General features: G+C 44.9%; 1 protein-coding gene across 1 annotated transcript; it reads right to left on the reverse strand.

Annotated features, from left to right (window-relative positions):
- Nucleotides 1-6,155: 6,155 nt before the first annotated feature.
- Nucleotides 6,156-12,688, reverse strand: CCNA1 (cyclin A1; the record flags this gene model as incomplete). Its single annotated transcript, XM_082013233.1, has 8 exons — nt 11,865-12,688; nt 10,388-10,631; nt 10,040-10,161; nt 9,126-9,349; nt 8,293-8,497; nt 7,342-7,455; nt 6,536-6,669; nt 6,156-6,207 (listed from the first exon to the last, which is right to left on the reverse strand). The coding sequence occupies exons 1-8, from the start codon at nt 11,988-11,990 to the stop codon at nt 6,156-6,158; spliced, it is 1,221 nt and encodes a 406-aa protein (XP_081869359.1). The 5' UTR covers nt 11,991-12,688.
- Between the last annotated feature and the right edge of the window lie 13,035 nt (nt 12,689-25,723).

Below are 25,723 nucleotides of genomic sequence, written 5' to 3' on the forward strand. Positions count from 1 at the left end.
TGTAAAAATGAGTCCAAGACCAAACAGCCTTCTTGAGCTCTGACCCAGCATCCTTTTGGAAGACACGTAGATTGACCTTCCCCTCAAGCCACGGACCAAGGACGTTGGTGCCCTCTTCTGGTTGTTTTCTTTGGAGTCCATCAGAGCACAGTATCACTAGTATTTTTACTGTAAGTCAATTCGCTCTTCGCTTCTGGTTTAATACAGTAAGATGCTCAAGCTCTTTTCTTGTATGGCTCAACCTGAGAATATTTTTACACACCTCTTCAGTAGATAGAGCTGACGATACAATCATGTCCCTGGGACAGGTATGTGGTTCCTAAGCATGTGCTATGCAAATGTGATTTGGGGTGAACCTGTTTCTCCCACTTCAACATCTCACTCCGCTATCACATGGGATTACAGCAATACTGTTGGTGCTCATCTGCAGTCTTGTTTTGCCACCCATTTTGTTAATTCCCAGCTATTTCTATGCTCCTTGAGGGACAAAAAGAACAAAGTGGAAGATGATTCTGTCTTGAGATACATGTCACACCCCCGTTTCTGCCTAGCTAGGGATAGTGTTTACAGTATTCTACTGTAAGCAGCTCACTGATTAGTAACAAATGCCTAATCTGTTGAGTGCTGTGGGCTCTAGGGCTCTTTCCTAATTTTTCAAATTATTTACACATCAAAACACAAACAATAATAAACAAACAGAAAAGACAGCTTGGCTGCAGATGGTGGAGGGAGAAGACTATTTCTTGCCAGAACTCAATGCTTTATCAGGAGCTTGTTCTTCCAGGACTTGGCTCCAGTAATGCTCCTCTGTGTTCAAATAAAGAGGGTCTGAGCATCTGAAATTCAAGGACTGAGGACTACCTTATGGTTTAGCTAGGTATTTACTGGTATTAGTGACAAGGACACTTGGTCATTCTGGGCACATTGCCAAGACAAAAGAAGGGCAGACAGCAAGCACAAGCACTGAGCACAGACACCCACACAGCCTGTTAGCTCACACTGACTATTTTGTCCTGCTCCAACGAGCTCTCGCCAGGACAAGTCTGCTTGAAAAAAGGAGCTAGCCCTAAGCATCATGGAAAGAAGCCAAATGGAGACAGTGATTTGGCCAGGAACCAGCCATTGCTGAGCCATTATTTTTCAGTACCAGCACAGCCTAACTAGACAAGCACTGTACAAAACTCCAGGACACAGAGCTATAATTTTAGCATCTGCAGGAGGATTACAGCCAGGACTGCCTGGTCTTTCTTGCCTTGGCTTAGTTTAGACACAAGTTAATTTGATGAGAGTAGGCATTTACTTCAGGATTAACTGTATGATATGCTCAGTATTTTTCTGTAGACTGTCCTGGAAGTTTGTCTGTGCTAATTCTCTTCAATGTTTGCACTGCTGCCATCAACACTGACAAAGCCCAAGCAGGGCACAGAAGAGCTGGGACTGGCTATATTAGCTACTCATTACACAGGCTTTCTAAGCCAATGTTTCTCTACATCTCTGCAGGAACAGCAGCTGAAATGCACATCCTCCATAAACATGTTGCCAGGGATGTTCATTATGGGCATCTTATCATGCAAAGCTTTGTCTTTTTTATATTAAGTGGATGCAATCTGAACAAGCATCCAAGAGAAAGTCTGAGCTTACCATACAAGAGAAGAACTATGAAGCAGACAGAGCTAAAAATAAGTGTTCAACAAGACTCTTAATTGTCTGATGCAATGGAAAAATGCATACATCCACTATAACCAGCAGAGGACTTAAAGTTCAGACAACCTTTAAAGGTCCCTTCCAACGCAAATTACTCTATGATTTTGAGCTTGACAGGGCTCTAGAAGATCTGAGTGGTAGGGGATGGGTGTGCACCTCCTTCAGTTCACAACTGCCTAGCAGTCTGTACAGCTCTTCAGTATATGAAGATGATCTTGCTCTGGGACAGCAGGTGCTGTGGGAAATTGCAAAACAAAAAGCTTAATTCCAGGAAGCAATCATGATGCTGACAGCTTGTTTCTCATCTTTAAGAGCAGGCCCACAAGCTGCTTCAAGGTAACCAGCAAGAATAAGTACCAGCCTCAACAATCAGAGCTAATTCTAGTCATTTGTAGAACTGACAACAACCTGGTATGTACACAGACTAATCATGCAACCAGACTTCCCAGACACCCTTCAGTCATGAATTAACAGTTTAACTGTCCTGACCACAGTTAAATCATTCTCCCTAATACCCAATTACCTCTCAGACATCCTTAACTCACTCCAGAGAAGAGGAAAACAAAGACAGACCCTAGTTGTTAAATCAGTACCTTCCCACAGAGTATTATTTAAAGTTCTGCTTGTCCATTTTAATCTTAAGGGAACAATGGATCCACAATACATCCCCAGCTATAAAGAACAGTTTTCTCAGGACACTAGAGGCAGCTACAGTGTTTGATGTTAGAAGTTATTGATTAAAAAAATTAACTACAACACTGAAGAATTGGGATCACACAGCCACAGCACATTTGGGTCCTCTGAAAGTCACAGCATGATAATATGGAAACTGCCAGAATAAGATTAAGGAGATTTTTGTTTGGTTCTAATACCAATGTTAAAGAACTCTTGAACTGAACATCATGGGTCAAAGTTAAAATCCTCAACACTTCCCAATTCCAGCCCATGTGACTTAGAGTATTGAATGATCACTCAAAGCTCCTTGGGTATGCTCAGCCTGCTGTCTCACCAATAGGTTTTATTCCTAGTGTATTGTCCCAATACATTTTATTTGGGCGGGAAGATACTGCATAGAAGTCAATATTCAGTGTTTGAAATACATGTGCTGAAAGTCAGACTGATCTTTGTAGCAGAGCTAACTGAGCAAGATCAGGCTTGACAATTTGTAAACTACAACAGTTTAAGTATTTCCTGAAGAAAGAAAATGAGGTCGTCTTTGTTGCCATGGTCTACAAGCCACTAAGTGGGATAGTCAAGAATTGCAACTGCCTCTGTTTAGTCTTTAATGTTGATTCTCCCTTATCTCTTTTCCAGGATACAGCTGTCTTCAAGAAGTCTGGTTCTGTTTGTTTCAAACATCACAAGGCTGGAAGCTTTAGAGGGCTTAGTTTTTCCATATAGCATCTACATCAATGAAAACTTAAAGTTTCCTCTTGGGTTTCTTTCATTTCCTTCCTTATAAACCATATTCCTGTAGCCTTTATTATTTTCAGTACATCTTTTAAGCACTCTTAAGTGGTTTTTGCATCTGCATTTAAGCACTTCATCTTATTTAAACAACATTATTTCACCTTCATTACCACTATATGCTCAACAGAAGCATCTCATACCTTTCTCACATTTCAGCTGCAGAGGAAAGCCCACATGAGGGGCAGACCAGAGTTAAGCATGATGACTCACATAGAATGAGAGGAGACAGCACCCAATTTTCACCTCGAAAGAATCAAGGCTCATTCATACAAGAGCAGTAAGACTTTTCCTTGCTCTGAGTAAGACAAATGCAACAAAAGGAAGTTAGAATAGAGCAGGACCATTCAAAATGCCATTACTACCCACAGATCTCAGATGAGACCACTTCAAGATCACTTTCTTCTGTCTCACAAATTAAAATTTAATCCATCTTGCACAAACTTGTTATTAGCATTCACATTGCAGCATTATGTGATTATTCACCATAACTACTTACCTTTTTATTTTCCATTTTTAGCCTTTGGACTAAAAGAATATTTAAGCCACTAGTTCAGTTGCAGAATAATGACAAAAACAAACAAGAAAGCAGACAGCAGTCTTCTTCAGATGTTATAGTTTAAAAAAAAGTCAGGCACATTTGTATACCAGAGAATTAAAGCTTCAAGGAAGTTAAATGCAACCATTGTATATGTCTTGCAGCTAAGTAAACTCTAAAAAGGTAAAACAAAAGGAAAGTTTGTTTCTAGGAAGACACCACATGGTAAAACACTTAGTAAATTCAGACCTGGACACCTCCTACTGCTTTAGATGCACCAAATCTGTTGGCTCAGGAACACAAGATATGACTGTGGTCATAGACTGTTCATAAGACCAAAACTCATCTCTTCCATTATTGTAGTGACATGACCATACAAATACCTTCGAACTACTGTAACAGTAGGAAAATGATTCTGCACTTGAGACATTCATTACTGCTTCCAAAATACTCAATACCACAGTAAATGGAGTTCAGTAGGCACTATTACTTATGAGTAATGTAAGGCTTATTAACATGGGGTTTCAGCACACCTTATGTTCAGCCTGAAACACCATAAACAAGCTGGTACTCAAGCCTGGTAGATTTAGCAAGACCCTTGCTCAGTACACTCACCATTTCTTTGTGAAACAGGCAACAAAGAAATTCACCACTCCCCTTTGTAACTGGGCACCACTATCTCTGACCTTCGTACTGAGCTACCTACTTTAAAGGAGGTAGCTGCAGGCATGAGTGAAGTTCATAGCCCACTTTTAAGACATTCATCAACAAGCCTTGAAATTCATTGCATGGATACAATCCATGGATCTAGGCCTCCACCATAAAGCAGATATCCCATGCTTGTGTCTGTGGTATCTGGTCACATCTGGCATTATCAGTTAATACCAAGACTAATTAATTTACTTGACTAGAAAGTGTTTGAAGCAAGAGATCAAGAACTACATTGGCTAGACTAAAACTAAAGTAAATATCCTTTAAGGGAGGGCAGCATTTGAGACAAGTGAATCAGTCATTACCACTACCTCAATTTTGGAGGAATTACTAGGAATTTACTAGGAGGATTCACCAGCCTGGACAGGGAAGAAGCAGGGGAAAAAAGAGTCTTACACATATCAAGAGAAGTAAAACCCCTGAAGCTAAGAGCCTCATGACACACACACTAGTATAATCAGGTTTAAAAATTAAAGAAAGAGGCTTGTTAGCTAGTACTTAGTACTTCTGCTGAATAGCTTGTTAATGTCAGTGTTAAGCATATTCTTGCTTGGAAACACATAATGCCCCATACAGATTACTCTTAGGAAGCAACAGGCACTGAAGGTTTTAAACTTACAGTAAGAGAATGTTTCAGACTTACCTTGCCATTTAAATGAGCTGAACTTAGTCCTCTACATATTGACAAACATGACTAACTAGTATTCGTAGAACTACTTTGGACAGGGGTTGTGTTTAAGAGTACTCAAGGTAGCATTTTGTTGGTTTAGGTTTTTTTTTAAACATTACCTAGCAAGTAACTGGGGGACACAAAACAGTGTAGCAGTGCAGAATAAGATAGTTAGTCCTGTCCCATCATCCCCTCTCCTTCCTGCTGAGAGCAATGTTTCTCTAGAGACTGCAAAGCACACATGTTCAGCAGTGCTGTAGTGGCGGGAGAGGTCATCTCCAACAGCTATGCCATAAGACTACTCAATTACCGTAAGTCTGACACAGCAGCCATCTAGCTAAACTCCACTGTTCTAGTACCTTACATGCTCCAGTTTCTTCCTCATAGCTGTCAGCGTTGCTCTCTACTGCAGTCTGTCCACCAGTGCTTGAAGTGTTCCTAAGGCTCTGCCAGCCACAACCTCCCCTCCCTCCAACTTCCTGCAGAGGGAATCCCCCTTATTCACCTCCATAAAGGGAAGTCCAACTTTCACCTCAACATTGATGGTCTTCTACACACAAGTCCAGAGTTCATACACCACTTGCATCTGGATGGTTTTGCTGTGATATAAACAAGTTCCAGAAAACAGGTTCTGTTTAAGGACACATGATCTTATCTGTTTTTCCTCTTCTATGAGACAAGATGCTGCAGCAAATCACCTGTGTCTATGGTGTGTTGGTTCAAGCCACACTGACTCCAGCTAGCTTAGAAGCCCTGCTCACAATGGATTTAAAAAAAACCAAAAAACAACAACACAACCCTTTCTTGTCACTGTTACCGCAGATATTAAGAGGAGTCAGGAAATTCACAGAGGAACGATGTAATAAGACATTTATTAAGTGCTGTCAGTTATATTAAGACCTATAGTCTAATACCCTTTTTTTAAAAAGGCATCTAATTAAAAATACTAGCTAAAAACCATTCTGATCACTACGGTTACAGACACATGACCTGCAGTACTCTGAAATGTTAGGCCAGCTTTGCTGATTGGGAGGAAATAATCTCCAAGTCCAGGATCCACAGTCTCTATTGTAGAGGAAGAACTGCTGGGGGTTCCAGAAGAGACACCTGCAGGTACCTGGAATAAAAATGCAGTCAATAAAGATTAGTTTAGCTGACAAATTTAAGGACATCATCTTCTTATGCAATACACTGGGGAATAAAATAATTATTCTGCAATGTTGCGGATGACTGTTATCCAGTACATCTGTATACCTATGGATGAACTACTCTTCTGGTCAGAAAAGTTTTCCCCTCAGGAGGTTGTCAGAGGCTTCTGTTTCAGGAATAGAAGCTAACCATTATGAGAAGTTCAGCTACAGCAGCTATAGGCCAGGCTGCTAAACCAGAGTCATCCTGTGCTTACAGCCTCCAAGTTACAGAACACTGGCTTCCTGGTTACTTACTGCGAGTGCTTATACTTCTCCTTAATTGCTTGCAGTTGGCAATGGGGAGCATCAAGGCATGCTTTATGCAGATCAGTCAAGCAAGGCACTATCTCACTTAATGAATACCCAGTGAATGCAACAAGTGTTTCCGGCTGGTCAGAGGAGAAAAACCAGTGTTACACTATTGTAGACAACATTCACATACAGATACATTTTCTACAGAAGCAGAAACCATTTTCACTACATCAGTGCTCACTCTAGATTCTTTAGGCTTGAAAATGATTCAAGGGTCTCCTGCCATCACTTTCACTCTAGGTCTTCCTTGGTGCCAGGATATCTGACAAGAAGCTCCTTCTGCTCTAAGCATGTGGCATCATTACATCTCCTCTGGGTTCTGCTCTCTGCTAAAGCTATTCCTCCAACACACAGCTGAGGCCTATCAGAGCTTGCATTAACACAGACACTCAGTACAGTCATTCCACTCAAGTGGACACATTCAGCTCTCCCCTCCCTCCCAGAAAGCCCCTGAATTGTATTTCGAGGGAGGAGTTTTGGACATGAAAGGCTGACAAGGCCTTAGGTACAGACTTGATAGAAGTGAGGAAGACTGCAAGGTCCCTCCCATTTCAGAGAAGAGGCAGGATATTTCAGGTTGATTTAATATTCATTTATCAAGTAGTCCCATTAGCTCAGGATCAACCGCTCATCCCAGAATTTCAGCCTTTATAACAACATACTTTGAAGCTACTCCTTCTGCTTCTCAGCCTAGTTTTAACAATAACATCAAATCCTTGAGCTACTCATTAACATGCAGTTGTTCTTACCCAGAAAGACCTGTTCACCGTATAGTTTGCTAGACAGTAGGCTGCTGCAGCAGTTTGTGATGGAAGGTACTTCAGAAAAGGATCAGCTTCAAGGAGACTTAACTCTGCAAGATACTGAACAAAAAATCCATAAGTCTTCCACACACAAAAAACCCATAAGTCCTTCACACAGAATGAGCCTAGCTGGTACAATTAGGCCAATACAGCAAACACTGAAAATTGTCAGTGGTCTCAGTTTCATGTAAAAACCATGAGTTACATGTCTGGTGGGTAGAAATAGCATTTGAAGTCCTGTTGATCTTAAAGGACTTTTAGCATGTTTCAGTGGGGGACAGAAAGACCACACTGTCAAAGCCTAAACAGTCTACACTGTAATCTGCAGTTCTGGTCCCATCATGAGCTCTGATGTAATTTTACAGATACTTAGAAAATTCATATTTTGTAAAAATAACAAACATACTCTTCCCATCCTCTAAGGCTTCTGTTCACACAGATGGACCTCACTTGGAGATCAGGGTTAAATGGACAACTCTATTTCTGAGAGTTTTGCCTCTGTTGCAGTAGAGTCACTGTACAATCCTATACCCTTTGCACATAAGCAGCACGTCAAATGTTTTGCTATAAGCTTGGGTTATCCTGTTTCTAAGCAGGGTTGCCTATGCAGTTATAGGCTGTGTCATTGTGTAGCAACATGTAGTACCACCACATCCAGAGCAGACTGGCTATGCAGACACTGTGGAAAAAAACACCATGTTCTACGACCTCGCTGCCTAGTCAGTGCATTATCCCTGACCAGGAAGGCCAAACTTTGGATTTCCATGAGACCATGAGTATCTTCTGCTAGATCATAGTATAGTAGCAGAACCTGCCTGCTCAGATAATGAAATACAAGTGATTCTGCTTTTAGGATCACTTCTCCTCCCTCGGTCCTAAAAGAAGGGTAATTCATACCCTTGCGAAGTTCTCTGTCCTGATACAGACTCTGTGCCTCTGAATATACTGAAGAAGGAACTGGTTAGTGGTTGGGGCTGTTAGGTCAAAAGCCAACACTTTGAGAAGCAGGTGTTCCATTCTTAGCAGCTGCCTCTTTGTGTAGGTATCATCTGTTATATACACAAATTCATCTACTTCTGGTGGGTAGATCTCTTCATATTTCCTGAAAAAGAAACACAGAAGCCACATTTGTCAGCTTGAAAGTTATGTTAAAAGAACACTTTCTGCTGGATCAATATCAGCATGAGCGCATGACGTTAAGATTTGTGTAGCACTCCTATTTTAGTCCTTCCTCCAGGCTAGGTAACAATTTAACTTCAAACTTGGGCAAAGATGTTTAGAGGAACTCCAAGTCATCAGTCTAGATACAAACACACTTGCATTGTTAGCTCTTGACTAATAGTAAGCTCTCAGAGAAAGTCTCAGTAACACAGTGCACTCCAGACAAAACCCCATGCACTTCTAGGTTACACTAAGTACCCTGTCTACTTAAAGCAGTTCAAGGCTAATTACAGATTGTGACTGTGAATCCACTACAGCCCTATAGGCCAGCAGCCTAACACAGTTGTGTTTTTACTCCTGCTGTTATGGTTATAAGGTTTTCCCACTACAGTTCCTCACATCACAAATATTAAAGGTTTAATTTTGCTAGTGCCAAAGTAGGTAAAGTTGCTAATCTTGAGATAAAGCTACCTACCACTGCAAGCTTCAGTCCTTCAAGTTATACTAAAAGACTGAGTCCAAAAATAGGTTTTAGCTCACTGAGATTTCAGGAGATGATAAACACTTACGCAGCCAGAAGAATTGCTGCTGTTCCTACAAGCTGCAGCTTCCCTCTGAGAACAGACATGCAGGAAAGAAACCTGTCCAGGAAGTTCACCGCCAAATACAAAGTCTCTGTCCGAAGTTTATATTCTTCCACTACTTCCACCAGCCAGTCTACCAAGATGGCACGCATTCCTGTTGTGATATCTGGTTGTTTCCTCATGTAGTAGGGCTTGGGCCTGAATCTTATCTGTTTGGACAGAGAGTTGAAGAATCAGGACACTCACCCTGAAGACAACCGTTGATGGCTGAGATTATTAACATTCTTTATACTTACACTAAAACGAGCATGAGTTGTTCCACTTCACTCATTACTACTAATTATCGTGCTGGTAGTATTATTTAGCAGCTAGCAGCATTTCTATGTTTATGAAGAGATAGGAGCTACTGTGTTAGTAGCAGAATAGTAAAAGACCTCCTGAACTATGGACAGTCTTTGCCATCAAGCACATATGAGCCATTCAGAGGGACCTAAAAGTGAAGAAATCGCATTTTTCTCCCTTTTCCTATTGTGAGACTGCACTTTACTCCTGATACAGGAAGACAGGAAAAATTGCTACTGTATCAAGAGCACTATCAGTGAGATCACATCCAGCTGCTTTAGTATTTTTGCAGCATTCATCTCATCTGCAAGAATTCTTCAAGGATTTCAAGGAGTCAAGAGATGCTCTAACAGTGAGGTATTTCTGGCATGCAGAATAATCCTGAAAGATCTTATCACTGTCTAGAAGCTGCTTATGATTCTAGCTTCAGAGATGGCTTTTACTGCTTGCTTTCTCTCCTTTGTAGCTCGATGGCAACCTCAAGTTATCCAGGGGCAACTATACATCTCTGCAGTATTGCAGCCCACCATACAGACCACAAATATCTACAAGCTCACTTCAGCTTCTCGGAGGTACTGATGAATGTCTTCCGCATATTCTCCCACAGTCAGGGTTATGTCATCTCCCATGTGATCCTCACGTTGGGACTGGAAGGATGTGTCCACTATCATAGGAGATCCTAGCAGGTAAGAGGAACCAGTAAGGCATTTGTGTAATTAGCCTCTCCACCTTCTCCTGGTATTTCTAGCACAGGAGTGTTCTACCTCATACAATCCAAAAAATACAATACAATCCAAGTTATCTAGAAGTGTTATTTATTGTAACATAAGCTACTCACTAGCTTACCAGCATCACAGTTCATAACCACCCTATATGTACTTGTGCTTAATAGTAACAGGAGTTACCTGTACTCAGATCCAGCAATAGGTGAACGCTGGATGTCATTGCACTAGTATCCAGCTCACACAGGCTTGATTCCAGCTCCTCAGCCACTTGGCAGCTGTAGTTCTCTCTCTGTTCTGGCTCATCTATGTAGATAGAAAACCCTTGCTTTGATGCAGCATTGACCATGTGGTTGGGTAACTCATCTTTTCCAGATGAAGGGACGGTGTTTTCAGAGCCAGAGTAGTGTCTGATGACAGTAGCACCCTGAAACAGAACACACAGCAATGCTGTGGGAGGGCAACTCAGGAAGAAAATAACAGTAAGTATTGTTTGTTTTAGAAAAGGCAATCACTTTCCTTGCCTAACAGACACCAGTAACATAAAAGTTAACTGGAAAAGCCCCAGTTATATATATATATAAATACAGCTGGTGCTTCAGAAGTACTGCTTGTTGTGGTCTTGTTGCAACAGGCTCCTCACAGAAAGAGTGAGGTGTAGTGGAAAGTCAGGAACCAGGGGTGTAGCCTCATCTCCAGCACCCTCCACCAAGGAGAATGAGTTGAGGGTGCTGCTCTGTTCCGACAGGGCTGGTAAGTGCAGGGTCTGCTCCACACTTGCTTCTGGCAAGGAGCAGCTGCTTTCGGGTGTGGCAATTAAAGTAACAAAAGAAAGTGCTCAGGCACCATCACAGACTTATGAAGGACTTCACCCACAAGTGTGCATTTTATGCTGAGTTACAAGCCAAAGTTTGAACTTTTGAACTCAAGCATCACAACCCCTGGAACTACAACGTATGACCAGCATGCAGTCCTTCCATCATCTACTCTCAGTGAGCCACCAATAGAGTTGGGGCCTTTAACACAGTCACGACCGAGACGAGTTTGTATACACATAATAGCTGCTATTTCAGGTCCTGCTGACTTACAGTCGGCACAGTAACCTTCTCCTCGCCACATCAAAAAACTCCAGAACGGCCCAAGGAACAGAAAAGCAGACAGACACCCTGCTGCAAACTTTAACTTCTTGAAGGCTACAGCACCCTGAAGAGAGCATGGCCAGCCACAGGGCAATGGGACCTTTGAGTAAGCATCAGTGAACAGACTTTTCTTAAACCACCACCTACACTTTAGAGGGTAAGTGCCCAAGTGAAACCTCACCAAGTCTCCCTTCCTTCCAGGGGGGATTATTTGTTCAAAACATTTCCACGGGGGAGTGTCAGCAGATCGGGACTGGTTACTAGCAGGGTTTCTCAGGAAACTCACACTCATCAGCTGGAGCCTACTTATCTCCCAGCCCTTTACCTGCAGCCTCCAGGGAAGGTGCCTGCACGGCTCATGCCAGTGGCAGCTGGCCAGCCCCACGTCCCGAATCGAGGAGCTGCCCGCGGCCGGCGGGGAGGGCGGGCGGGTGTCTGGGGCTTGCCCGGGGAACCCGGCAGCCGGCTGCGGGCCCCGGGCGGGGCGGGGAGGGGAGGCTGCCGCTGCGGGCGGGGCTCACCTGGCCGCCGGGCCGCTGCTGCCCGTTCTCCGCCAGCACCCCCAGCACAGCCCGGCCGCCGCTGCGGGGGGCAGCGGGGCAGCGCTCCCGCCGCCCCGCCCGGCTCTTCCCTCCGGTGCGGCGCATCGCCCCAATGTCGGTACCTTTCGGAGGAGAAAAAAAAAAAAAAGAAAAAAAAAACCCCAAACACAAAACACACACACAACAAAAAAAGGAAAAAAATAAAGTTGGTAAAAAAAAAAACCACCACCCCAAACCCCCACAGATACTGGGTTACGCCTCGGGCAGTCTCCCCGCCCCGCAGGACGGCGGCCGCGCTGCCGGGGAGCCCGCACCGCGCTGCCCGGTTCCCCTCGCCACCGGCCCACGCAGGACGCTACGCCGCTCTGCGCCGCGCACCACCGGGGGGGCTGCCGACCCGCCGGCCCTATATAGGCGGCGGCCAATGGAGGCGGTGGCTGTTGGCCGCGGCCAGTTGGAAGCCCGGGCCGCAACCCCCGGCGCCGCCGCCCTGGCAACCCAAGCGGCGGCGGGTCGCCATGGAGACCCCGGCGGGGGCCGCCCGCCGCGGGCCCGGCCGCGCTGCCCCGCGCAGCGCCCGCGGAGCGCCGAGGCACGAGTGCCCTGCCCGAAAGCCGCTGCCCCGCGCCGCGCCCCGTCTCCCATTCGCGAGCATCCGGCGTGTAAGAAAAGGATGTACCAGCCACAACGGCAGCTTCACGGGAACGGCTGAGGTCAGGGGAATTTGACTTCCCTCTCTGGGAAAGGAAAATCAAGAAAAAGGAGATCTGAGCTGATTTAAGCGTGGATTTGACTTTCGTGACGTTGTAATACAGTCCAAGCAAGGGGACAGCTGCAAAACTGATGGCATAGCTGTACACAAGAGCAGTTCTCAGCCGTCCACGGTGGAAATACAGAGCTCTACAAGGAGGAATTCAGCGACGGATTGTCCAGTGCCGTCAAAGATCTTCATCAGTGATGTGGATAATGACACAGAGAGTACACTTACCGTGGATAATACCACCGATGGTGCTGGGAAGGGCTATGTTGGAGAACAAGATCAGATTTCAGAAATTATCTTGACAGACTGGAAAAATGCTCTGGAAAAGCGGGATGCTCCTGAAGCACAAATGCAATGTCAGACAGTGTCATTGGCTGCAGAAAGGCAGGATGGGGGATGGCCAGGTTGGTAGCAGCTCCGTGAAGAAGAACCAGGAGGTTATAGTGAACCTCAGACTGAGCATGAGTCACCATGCTCATGGCTGTTCTAGCATGAACAAAGAGGAACATAGCCTGTGTGACACAGGAGCCCTCTGAAAGTCCATAGTGAAGACAAAAGAGCAAGCAGTATAACAGCTTAAACCTCAGCATGAGATTTAGGTTAGATATCAGCAATTGTGATGCCCCAGAAGAGGCAGCATGGGAAATTTGGGGATTTCCCTTTGTGCAGACCTGTAAGAGCAAGTTAAAGAAACAGTTGTCAGAAACGTCTCTACCTTGGGCAGTTGTGGTACTTCTTGAGATGCTCTCCAGTGTGACTGAAATGTAGGACCTACGATCCAAAATTTGGATGCATCAAGCAGGGTCTTACACCAGATTTGGTTTTGCAGTTTTTGTCATCTAGGCTGTATTAAGGTCTGTATTTTTTTCTTCCCACTTTTCTCATGTGTATTTTTTAATTGACCTTTTTTTCCCCCAAAATGAATTTACTATAGGAGGTAAGTGGTATATCCCAAAGTGAAAACTGTTACCTGTGTTTGACCTGTTGGCCATGTAACACTGCTTTTCCTTTTCGATGGGAAGATCTCCATGTCCTTGCAGCAGTCAGGTTGTAAGCAGGTAGCTCTCTTAGTGGAGCTGACACAGCTACAGGCGTAGGCAAATGCAGGTCAGGGGGACAGAAGGTTACGCTGTACTTATGTGTTCTCTTTCTTTCATGTCGTCTCTAAACCCCAGGTTTGCACAAGAAAGACTTCACTTGGAGACACTTCTTTAAATGTTTTCATGCAAAGTTTTAATTTCTGGACAAAATCAGTCTAGCTGTCAGTCTTTGAAATCAAGTATCTGCCTAAGCGGAACTTTAAATACAATTTATCCTATTGTTTTGATGGGATTACTAAAAAATATTGAAAAAATCCTGTGCTATGATATATATAGAGACTCTCTAGCAGTCTAAGGTGGTAGATGTTAATCAAATCCATTTCTCTATGTGTGAACATTCCACATTTTAATGAAAAATTTCCATTTTAACACCATTCGTAAACAAAAGGCTTTTTAAATTTGTATACATTATGAGTGAAAAAAAGCCCAGTCTCACACTTTTTAGCAATAAAGGAAGAAAAAAATGGGATTTTTTTTCCATCAAAGCAAAAATTTTCTTTCTTTGAATTACAATGTAGCATTTTTTTTTTTAATTCAGGAGTATCAGGACTCTGATTTCAGTCTCTGATTTCAGTTTTTCAAAAGAATGAAAGTTGTATATTCAAGAGTAAAATGATAAAATACAAAAAAGAAGGGAATGACTTCGGAAACTCATTCCCTCAGGACATAATCAGATGATGGTTCTAGGGCTCAGATCCCCAAAGACATTTATGTCCCTGCCACCCTGGTTGCGTGCCTGTTCGCATTCAGCATGATCTGGACAAGGACTGTCCTGCTCCCAGCCGCTCACTGCTGCTGCCACCCTTCTGCTGGCACAAGGATTTGTGTGGTTGTGAGACAAACCAAGGACCTAGTCCACCTGAAAAGTAACACAGCCACAACAACACAGCGTTGTTACTAGTGGGGTCAGTTCTCTGAGCTGGGTTTCTAGACAGCTCCATGAACTGTAGGTCCAGCACAAAAGAAATGATGAGACTGAAGTACCAGCGTCAGGAATGCAGTGGGGGTGGTGCCATCCCTTGTCTTTATAGACTTAGTACTCCATAACTGAATAACGTTAAGTGCTGTTTAACTTTTCGTAATTTTTAAAATGTTATCCTACTCTTTGTCAACACTGAAAATATCAGCTGTTCTTTGGAGGGATCTTCCTTTGGCAGTGCCAGAGCTGGGGTTTTTTTTATTTTCAGTAAAAACATCTGGGTATGACACTGAGATAGATGAAACATTATGGAAGTACATATTTTCAGATAGGAAAATGCTGTTTGTGAAAAGTGCCTGTAGCTTATAAAAATATTTTTACCTCTGCCCAGATCTATTTTACCTAACTGCTCAGTCTCTCCATGTGGTATTTGTCACAAGAAATGTCAGAACTTGGTAGTTACAGGTGGAACAAGTAACTCATGTTCACACAAATATCACGAGTCACTCCTAGCCAGTTACATGGATAAAAGTTATTTACTAAATTCATCTTCATTCAGTGAATATTCTTTACATCCAAATACCCATCACATCCGTATACCATCTACACACAACTGAAGAACCTCAGCTACCCAACAGATGACTTACTCGTATTTTTATATATGAGCAGCATATGGATATCCTCAGTAGTCGGACAGTACCTTAATATAACAGAAACGCCTCTCAAATAGCTTTCAATTAGGTTATCTAAGCTCCAGTTTCTCAGGAACTCTTTGAAACAGCCCAATATGGTTTAGTAGCTGAGGGAGGCTGGTGAGCTTTGCCAGCCACTACTTAATTGTAGCAGCAGATCAAATAAAGCTTTGGGCCATTAATCATTTACTTCTGAGCTTCCCTGTGTGTCCTTGCGAGGAAAATGAAGAAGTTCTGAGTGGACTCCTTAGGGCTTCTTACAGTAATTACTGTCTTTCTTACAATTTCAAGGAAGACAGAGAAGTCAACAGCAATTCCTGACTTGGTGAGGATGGAACCTCTGTGGCTCTGGAGGCAATAGTATTAAAGGGCTGATTAGGACTCACAGAATCACAGAATCACAGTACGGTAGGAGTTGGAAGGGACCTCTGAAGATCATCTGGTCCAAGCCCTCTGCCAAGGCAGGATCACCTAGGGCAGGTTTGCAAAGTAACATGTCCAATTGGGTGTTGAAGGTCTCCAGAGAAGGAGACTCCACAACCTCTCTGGGCAGCCTGTTCCAGTGCTCCGTCACCCTCACAGTAAAGAAGTTTTTCCTCATGTTGAGGTGGAGCTTCCTGTGCTGCAGTTTGTGCTCATTGCCCCTCATCCTATCACTAGGTACTACTGAAAAGAGACTGGCTCCATCCTTCTGACAGCCACCCTTCAGAGATTTATAGACATTGATAAGGTCCCCTCTCCACCTTCTCAGAATCACAGAATCACTAAGGTTGGAAAGGACCTTCAAGATTAAGTCCAACCATCAACTCAACACAACCATGCCCCTAAAACCATGTCCTGAAGCACCACATCCACACGTTTTTTGAACACTTCCAGAGATGCTGACTCCACCACCTCCCTAGGCAGCCTGTTCCAATGTTTGACCACTCTCTCCATAAAGAAATTTTTCCTAATATCCAGTCTAAACCTCCCCTGGCACAACCTGAGGCCATTTCCTCTTGTTCTATCACTAGTTACTTGGGAGAAGTGACCAACACCCACCTCGCCACAACCCCCTTTCAGGTAGTTGTAGAGAGTGATAAGGTCTCCTCTCAGCCTCCCCTTCTCCAGACTGAACAAGCCCAGTTCCCTTAGCCACTACTCAGACGACTTGTGCTCCAGACCCCTCATCAGCTTTGTTGCGCTTCTTTGGACACGCTCAAGCACCTCAACATCCTTCTTGTAGTGAGGGGCCCAAAAAAGAACACAGTATTAGAGGTGTGGCCTCACTAGTGCCGAGTACAGGGGCACAATCACTTCCCTAGTCCTGCTGGCCACGCTCTTTCTGATACAGGCCAGGATGCTGTTGGCCTTCTTGGCACACTGCTGGCTCATGTTCAGCCGGCTGTCAACCAGCACCCCCAGGTTCCTTTCTGCTGGGCAGCTCTCCAGCCACTCCTCCCTAAGCCTGTAGCGTTGCATGGGGTTGTTGTTACTGAAGTGCAGGACCCGGCACTTGACCTTATTAAACCTCATACAGTTGACCTCTGCCCATCGATCCAGCCTGTCCAGATCCCTCTGCAGAGCCCTCCTACCCTCCAGCAGATCAACACTCCCACCCAGCTTGGTGTCATCTGCAAACTTACTGAGGGAGCACTTGATCCCCTCATCCAGGTCATCGATAAAGATACTGAACAAGACCAGCCCCAGAACTGAGCCCTGGGGAACACCACTTGTCACTGGTTGACAGCCAAATTTAATTCCATTCACCACAACTCTCTGGGCTCGGCCATCCAGCCAGTTCTTTACCCATTGAAGAGTAAACCTGTCCAAGCCACAAGCCACCAGTTTCTCCAGGTAAATGCTGTGGGAGACGCTGTCAAAGGCTTTACTAAAGTCCAGGTAGACAACGTCCACAGCTTTTCCCTCATCCACTAGGCGAGTCATCTGGTCATAGAAGGAAGTCAGGTTGGTGAAGCAGGACCTGCCTTTCATGAACCCTTGCTGGCTGGGCCTGATCCCTTGGTTGTCCTGCACATGCCGTGTGAGCACTCTCAAGATGAACTGCTCCATTATCTTCCCCCAGTACAGAGATCAGGCTGACAGGCCTATAGTTCCCAGGATCCTCCTTCCGGCCTTTCTTGTAGACGGGCGTCACATTGGCAAGCCTCCAGTCTTCTGGGACCTCCCCTGTTAACCAGGACTGCTGATAAATGATGGAGAGTGGTTTGGCAAGCTCCTCTGCCAGCTCTCTCAGTACTCTCGGGTGGATCCCATCAGGCCACATAGACTTGTGCGTGTTCCAGGTGGCTTAACAGGTCTTTAACTGCTTCCTTCTGGATTATGGGCAGGTTATTGTGCTCTCCATCCCTGTCTTCCAGCTCAGGGGGCTGAATACCCTGTGAGTACCTGGACTGGCTATTAAAGACTGAGGCAAAGGCGGCATTAAGTACCTCAACCTTGTCCTCGTCCTTGGTCACAGTGTTCCCCCCCATATCCAGTAAGGGATGGAGATTCTCCTTGCCTCTCTTTTTGTTGTTAATATATTTGTAGAAGAATTTTTTGTTATGCTTTATGACTGTGGCCAGACTGAGCTCTAGCTGGGCTTTTACCTTTCTAATTTTGTCTGTGCTTGACCTAACAATGTTCTTGTACTCTTCTTGAGTTGCCTGCCCCTTCTTCCAGAGGTGATAATCCTTCCTTTTTTCCCTGAGTCCCAGCAAAATCTCGCTGTTCAGCCAGGCTGGTCGTCTTCCCCACCAGCTCTTCTTACGGCACATGGGGACTGCCTGCTCCTGCGCCTTTAAGATTTCCTTCTTGAAGATTGTCCAGTCTTCCTGGACCCTTCTGCCCTTCAGGACAGTCTCCAAAGGGACTCTCTCAACCAGTGACCTGAACAGGCTGAACTGTGCCCTCCGGAAGTCCATGGTAGCAGTTTTGCTGACCCCTCTCCTTACTTCACTCAGAATTGAGAATTCTATCATGTCACGGTCGCTAAGCCCAAGACGGCCTCCAACCATCAGATCTCCCACCAGTCCTTCTCTGTTCATAAACAGCAGGTCAAGTGGGGCACCTCCCCTGGTAGGCTCACTTACCAGCTGTGTCAGGAAGTTATCTTCCGCACACTCCAGGCACCTCCTAGACTGTTTCCTCTCTGCTGTGTTATACTTCCAGCAGATGTCCTGTAGATTGAAGTCCCCTACAAGAACAAGGGCTAGTGATTGCAAGACTTCTGCCAGTCACTTATAGAATGTTTCATCTGTCTCTTCATCCTGGTTGGGTGGTCAGGACTCCCTGCAGGATATCTGCCTCATTGGCCTTCCCCCTCATCCTTACCCATAAGCACTCAGCTTGGTCTTCACAATCATTGAGTTCTCTACAATCAAAACTCTCCCTAACAGAGAGAGTTATCCCATCGCCTCTCCTTCCTTGCCTATCCCTTCGGAAGAGCTTATAGCCACCCATTGCAGAACTCCAGTCATAAGAAGCATCCCACCATGTGTCTGTGATGGTGACTAAGTCATAGCTGTCCCGCTGCACAATGGCTTCCAGCTTCTCCTGTTTGGTGCCCATGCTGCGTGCAATGGTGTAAATGCACTTGAGCTGGGCTATCGATTTCACCCCCAACGCTGGCATGCCACTCCTAGGCTCATCTCTAGTGATCCTGGTTTTATCCCCTTCCCCCTTCAAATCTAGTTTAAAGCCCTCTTGATGGGGCCTGCCAGCTTGTAAGCAAGAATCCTTTTCCCCCTTGGAGACAGTTGCACTCCATCTGCTGCCAGGAGGCCCAGTGCTGTGTAAACTGCCCCATGGTCAAAAACCCCAAAATTCTGCCGATGGCATCAGCCCCTGAGCCATGTGTTGATCAAGTGTACTTTCCCATTCCTTTCAGTGTTCTTCCCTGTCATGGAAGGGATTGACGAAAACACTACCTGTGCTCCCACTCCATCGATCAATTGCACCAGCGCTCTGAATTCCTTTTCTCTTCTTATTTTCTCTCCTCCAGACTAGGTCTCTCAGCCTTTCCTTATACAAGAGATGTTCCAGTCCCTTAAGCATTCTCGTAGCCCTCTGTTGGACTCTCCCCAAAAGTTCCTTGTCTTGCTTGAACTGAGGAACCCAGAACTGGACACAGTACTCCAGATGAGGCCTCACCAAAGCAGAGTAGAGGGGGAGGAGAACCTCTCTCGACCTGCTCATCACACTCTTCTTAATGCACCCCAGAATACCACTGGCCCTCTTGGCTACCAGGGCATATTGCTGTCCCATGGATAACTTATTGTCTACCAGGACTCCAAGGTCCTTCTCCATGGAGCTGCTTTCCAGCAGGTCAGCCCCTAAGCTGTACTGGTGCATGGGGTCGTTCCTCCCCAGGTGCAGAACTCTACACTTGTCCTTGTTAAATTTCATGAGATTCCCCTCCGCTCAACTCTCCAGTCTGTCTGGATCCTGTTGAATGGCAGCAGAGCCTCCTGGTGTATCAGCCACTCCTCCCAGTTTTGTATCATCAGCAACCTTGCTGAGGGTACATCCAACCCTTCATCTAGGTCATTGATGAAGATGTTGAACAAAACTGGACCCAGTTCTGATCCCTGGGGAACACCACTAGCTACAGGCCTCCAACTGGACTCTGCGCCACTGGCCACAACCCTTTGAGCTCTGTTGCTTAGCAAGATCACAATTCATCTCACAGTCCACTCATCCAACCCATACTTCCTGAGCTTCACTATGAGGATATTATGGGAGACAGTGTCAAAAGCCTTGCTGAAGTCAAGATAAACCACATCCACTGCTCTCCATCTACCCAGCTAGTCACTCCATCATAGAAGGCTATCAGGATGGTCAAGCATGATCTCCCCTTGGTGAATCCATGCTGACTACTCCTGATAACATTCTTTTCATCCATGTGCCTAGAGACGGCCTCCAGAAGGAGCTGTTCCATCACCTTCCCAGAGATGGAGGTGAGGCTGACCGGTCTATAATTTCCTGGGTCTTCTTTCTTGCCCAAAAAGGGGTCTTCTTCAAAAAGAAGACTGGGGTGACACTGGCTTTCCTCCAGTCCTCAGGCACCTCTTCTGTTCCCCATGATTTTTCAAAAATGATGGCGAGAGGTGTTGCAACATCAGCCAGCTCCCTCAGCACTCACGGGTGCATCCCATCAGGGCCCATGGATTTGTGAGTGTTCATTTCAGCCAAATGGTCTCTAACCCAAACCTCGTCGACCAGTGAAGAGTTTTCCTCCCTCCAGGCTTTTTCGCATACCTATCTCCAAGGCCTGGGATTCCTGAGGTGTAGTCTTAGCAGTAAAGACTGAAGTGAAAAAGGCTTTCAGTAACTCTGCCTTCTCTGCCTCCTATGTCACCAGGGCTCCCACTTCATTCACCAAAGGTCACACATTTTCCCTAGTTTTCCTTTTACCACTGATATACTTGAGGAAGCCCTTCTTGTTCTCTTTTACTTCCTTCACCAGATTTAGTTCCAAGAGGCCCTTGGCTTTCCTTGTTGCATCCCTGCATATCCTGACAACATTCCTATAGTTCTCTCAAGTGACCAGTCCCTTTTCCCACCTACTGTAAACTCCTTTCTTCCATACAAGTTTTTCCAGCAGTTCCTTGCTCATCTATGGGGGTCTCCTGCCTCCTCTACTTGATTTCTTACTCAAAGGAATGCACAGATCTTGAGCTTCGAGGAAGTGGTGCTTGAATATCAACCAACTCTCTTGGGCTCCCTTACCTTCTAGAGTTCTAGCCCATGGGATACCTCCAAGTAGGTCTTTGAAGAGGACAAAGTTAGCCCTCCTGAAGTCCAGGGTTGCAATCTTACTTATCGCCCTGCTTATTCCTCATACGATACTGAACTCCACTATGTCATGATCACTACAGCCAAGGCTACCTCCAACCTTTATGTCTGCAACCAGTCCTTCCTTGTTTGTTAATATAAGGTCCAGCACCACACCTGTCCTCGTTGGCTCCTCCACCACCTGTGTCAGAAAGTTGTCATCAATGCAGGAACCTTCTGGATTGCGAGTGCCTAGCTGTGTGGTCTTTCCAACAAATATCTGAGTGATTAAAGTCACCCATAAGCACCAGGGCATGTGATTTTGAGGCTACTTCTAGTTGTTTGTAGAAGGCTTCATCTACTTCTTCTTCCTGGTCTGGTGGTGTATAGTGAACACCCACAACAATATCGGCCATATTAGCCTGCCCCTTGATTCTTACCCGTAAAATTTCAACAGGTACTTCATCCCCAACCAGGCAGAGCTGAATACATTCCAGTTGTTTACGTACATAAAGAGCAACACCACCACCTCACCTTCCTGGCCTGTCTTTCCTAAACAGAACATAGCTATCCAATGTCGTCACAACGTTCCAGTCATGCGAGCTATCCCACCATGTCTCCGGGATTGCAATGATATCATGGCCCTGTGACCACACCCAGATCTCTAGTTCTTCCTGTTTATTCCCCATGCTGCATGCGTTGGTGTACAGGCATTTCAGGAAGGCAGTTGATTGATTGTCGCAGGCAATCTTGATATTATTATCACTCTCCCCCTTCGCATCTAGTTTAAAGCCCTGTCAATCAGCCCCGTTATCTCTTGGGCAAAGACCCTCTTCCCCCTTTCAGAGAGGTGTCTCCCTTTTGATGCCAGCATTCCTGGTGCCATGTATGCCATCCCATTATCAAAAAACCCCAAATTGTGGTGGTAACACCAGCCATGGATTGGATCTTCCTTCCAATGTCACTGCTTTCAACTGGAAGGAGAGAAGAAAAAATAATCTGTGCCCCAGATTCTCTCACTGACCATCCCAAGGCCCTAAACTCTCTCTTAATTGTTTGTGGACTACAAATTGCTGCTGCTTCTCCATCCACATGGAAAATCAGTAGTGGCTAGTAATCTGTGGACCTCACTAAGCTAGGAATTTTCCTAATGACGTCCTTAACCCAGGCTCCAGGGAGACAGCAGACCTCCCTGTGAGGAGGGTCTGTGTGGCATATTGGACCCTCTGTTCCCCTCAGAGCAGAGTCACCTACAACTGCAACTCTTCTTTTTTTCCTTTTGTGTGTGGTGGTGATACGGGCAGTAGGCCTGTCTGACTGTGTAGACAACTCTGGTGTAGCTTGCCCATCGTCCACATCCTCATTTGGCTGTTCTTTCTCAACCAGAGCCTCGTACCTGTTGCTCATAGGCACCTGGGGGTGCACCTCACCAGTCAGGGCGAGAGGTTCATATTGCTTGCAAGATCAATCAAGCAGCCCATCTTGTTACATGGGACAATTTTTGTTACTATGAGACAATTTCTGATTCTTGCTATGCTGCATGCCACTATAGCACATATATTAAATGTAAAGCGGGTGTAGAGTAATTCTTACATAGAGATATGGAGCCAGGGGCATGAGAGGGGACAATAAATGTACGACCTTAGCAAGCAGTGTTCTTGAAAGACCATTCGGCAGAACAGCCCAGAGGTTGGTGTAAGAAGAGCCGTGATGAGCCCAGAGCAGCCCTTAAAAGCAGATTCCTGTTCCCCAGATGTTGAATGTCTACAGAGTTACAGTACACAACCTGTGTTCTTGGCAAATGCTGTGCAAGGTAAGAGTGTGAGATTTGCTGTTTTGTGCACATACTCATCCTCCACTTGCTCTAGAAAACAGAAATAACCTGTGAAGGTCCCAGGGTGTCTATGTAAAGAAGGAAGCAAAGCAGGAGCATATCCTATGTCCCAGAGCCATAAGCATCTTGTTCCCTCCACAGGAGAAGAACGCTTACTTCTGTGCTTGCTGCTGTGCTGCTCATGGGATGGTTGATGCTGGGAGATGCCTGATGCACTCCACATCCTTATTATCTCCGTAGGTCCCCAGACCTTAAAGCACAGCCTGCCTGCAAATCCCATCATACTAGATAATAAAGGGACCCTCCAGGCCACCATGTCTCATGTCTGATAGTAGTCAGAACTCACCTCAAGGAGCAGTGGAAGCTACCAAGCTGGCATAGAGCACCAGCTGATGCCCACAGCAGGGAAGCAAAACCTAAAGCCTTGAGCAAGTGCAAGATTTTCCCTTTCAGGGCTATAACGATCCTAACCAGAAGACTATTGTCCATTAAAGAGTTTGTGATCCACACGGCAGTGAACCTGAGTAGGCAGAGGCCGGTGCTGGGCTGCGCTGGGCTGCACGTACAGCTTGTCCTTCAGGCCTGGGCTGGGCTGTGCAGGTCCCGTGGCTGCAGCGCAAACTCAGCTGGGTGGCGGTGGCAGAGGAGCCCGCAGGCAGCTCCCACTCCGTCCTGTCAAATACACCACCTGCGCGCCCTTGTCCTTACCTTAAAGTGGAGCAGCAAGTGCTCATGTGAAGATACGTTTTTTTGACGGTAGAAGTGACGAATACAGTATTTTTTATCTAAAAAAATTCTATAAGAGGTCTCGAAACCAAAATATCAGTGAACCTTTCCATGGGTGGGATCTGTGCCACCTCTGCCCTGAGCAGGTCTGTCTGACGCTGCAGAGCTCGGGGTTCACAGCACCTGAAGGGATGTAAGATTATCTGTACTCTTTCTCGTGTTGGCTCCAGAAAATGGTATTTTAAGCAATAGCTTATGGAGTCTGAGTGCCTTTCTTACTGGTACACTAGCCCCAGTGCCTTGCACTATGGGGTATCAGCAGAGTAGCCTGAAGCTGATCCCAAAGATGTTTCTGTATCGAGTGGTGTTACAGGCGACAAATACGGCTCCAAACATTTCCAGCTTTGGGGTTGCTTCTCCACAGCAGTGCAGGGCTGCTCCTGCTACCTTTGTGACTGTGTAGGTTGCCCAGCACCACTGCAATTACTCCCATTTCACCCAGAAGGACAAGAAAATTAGTTTTTTCAGCATCAAAACAATCATAGAATATAAACTATACCCCTTAGTGATGCATGTGAAGGGAAAATATCAAGCTTAAAATCAAACATTTCTGCTGTCCTTATTATATTCCCTCACAAGCTTCTCTGTATCGTAAAGCAGCTGATGGCGTACATCAGCACTGTGCATGTTTTAAATGAATGTCCTTCACAGAGCCTTAATATCCCAGCTCTGCTTTTCATTTCAGAACAACACAGGAAAATGCTTTGACAGAACCTTGAAATGGTTCTGCACAATTCAGAAACAGACATTTCTGGATTGTTCAAATCACTCTCTCTAATAATTGTCTAGCTCCAGTGCTAGGCCCTTCTGCCCAATATTGCTGAAGTGGATGCTAAAATGCCCTTGTTGTATAGTAGACCCTTTCTCAATGAGGCCCCTAATTTATGGTCGCTATATTCACAGCATCTGTTACTTAGCTTTTTTTGACAGCTGTTGTTCATTTCTACTCAGAAGCTGACAGTTGAAAAGTTTCAGAAGAAATTCATGTTTTGGTTTGATGATCCTACGGAAGCTGACTCTTGGGCTCTGTTTCTCAAGTTACAAATCACAGACAAGTTCTCAGAGTGCAGCATCTGGACATTAAAAGAGCACTTTATTATTTGTTGCTATCATTTCTACTTGTTCGTGTTAGTAATTCAAATGGAGTGGCTTGTATGCATATAAAGCAGATGAGTTTTCTATGCATGACTAGTTGGAGACAAACTAGTTGGACAAAAACTGAGGCAAAATTTGTAGCAACAGTAATCTTGGAAAATATTATATATTTTTATATATATAAAATATACAAATAAAGGTTTTTATCTTTGTTTTTTTGAAAAGTAGGGGAAATGATCAACATCTGTAGTGTTGTGAAGGCAAAGGCTATTCATGAAGGCCTTAGCTCAGCAGAGCTCTGGAGTGCCAGTGTAAATGCTGTATGTTGGTTGTTAACAGGGTGATGAGTTCTTTGGGACTTTTCACATGCTAAAATTTGTACCGTAAAACTTTGTTACAGCTAAACTAAAGGAAGTGAGCAGAACTGGTCACTATAATTGTCTGAAGCCATTTTATACCTTTCTTAATAGAATAGCAGTTTGATATGAGATTTCCTTTTTGATTTATACTAGAAAGAAATCAAACTCCAAAATTTTCAGATCTTATCTTCCAGTAACTTAACTTTTTGATATTTAACTTTTTGATATTATAAACATTTATTTCAAATTAAATTGAAAATCTCTGTTGAAGGCATGAACAATCTCTGAACAAAAGCAATGCATGTTTTGGTTTTGGAGGGAATGATCAGAACGACAACTATTTATCAGAATGACATGACAAGCAACTGGTTTTTTTCAGTTAGCTCTGCATGCAAGATTTGGCATTGCTGGAGTCTGGTAATGGTTCTACCTAAAGTAGAAGAGAGGTTGTCCTTTGAAGTCTGTGACTTACGTATAAAGTACATGACTTCATGCCACCATGCATAGGTGAAGAGAGAGACAGGTGCTTAGACAGA

The sequence above is a fragment of the Phaethon aethereus genome (genome assembly GCF_964289735.1).
Source record: "Phaethon aethereus genome assembly, chromosome: 1".
Taxonomy (NCBI): Eukaryota; Metazoa; Chordata; class Aves; order Phaethontiformes; family Phaethontidae; genus Phaethon; species Phaethon aethereus.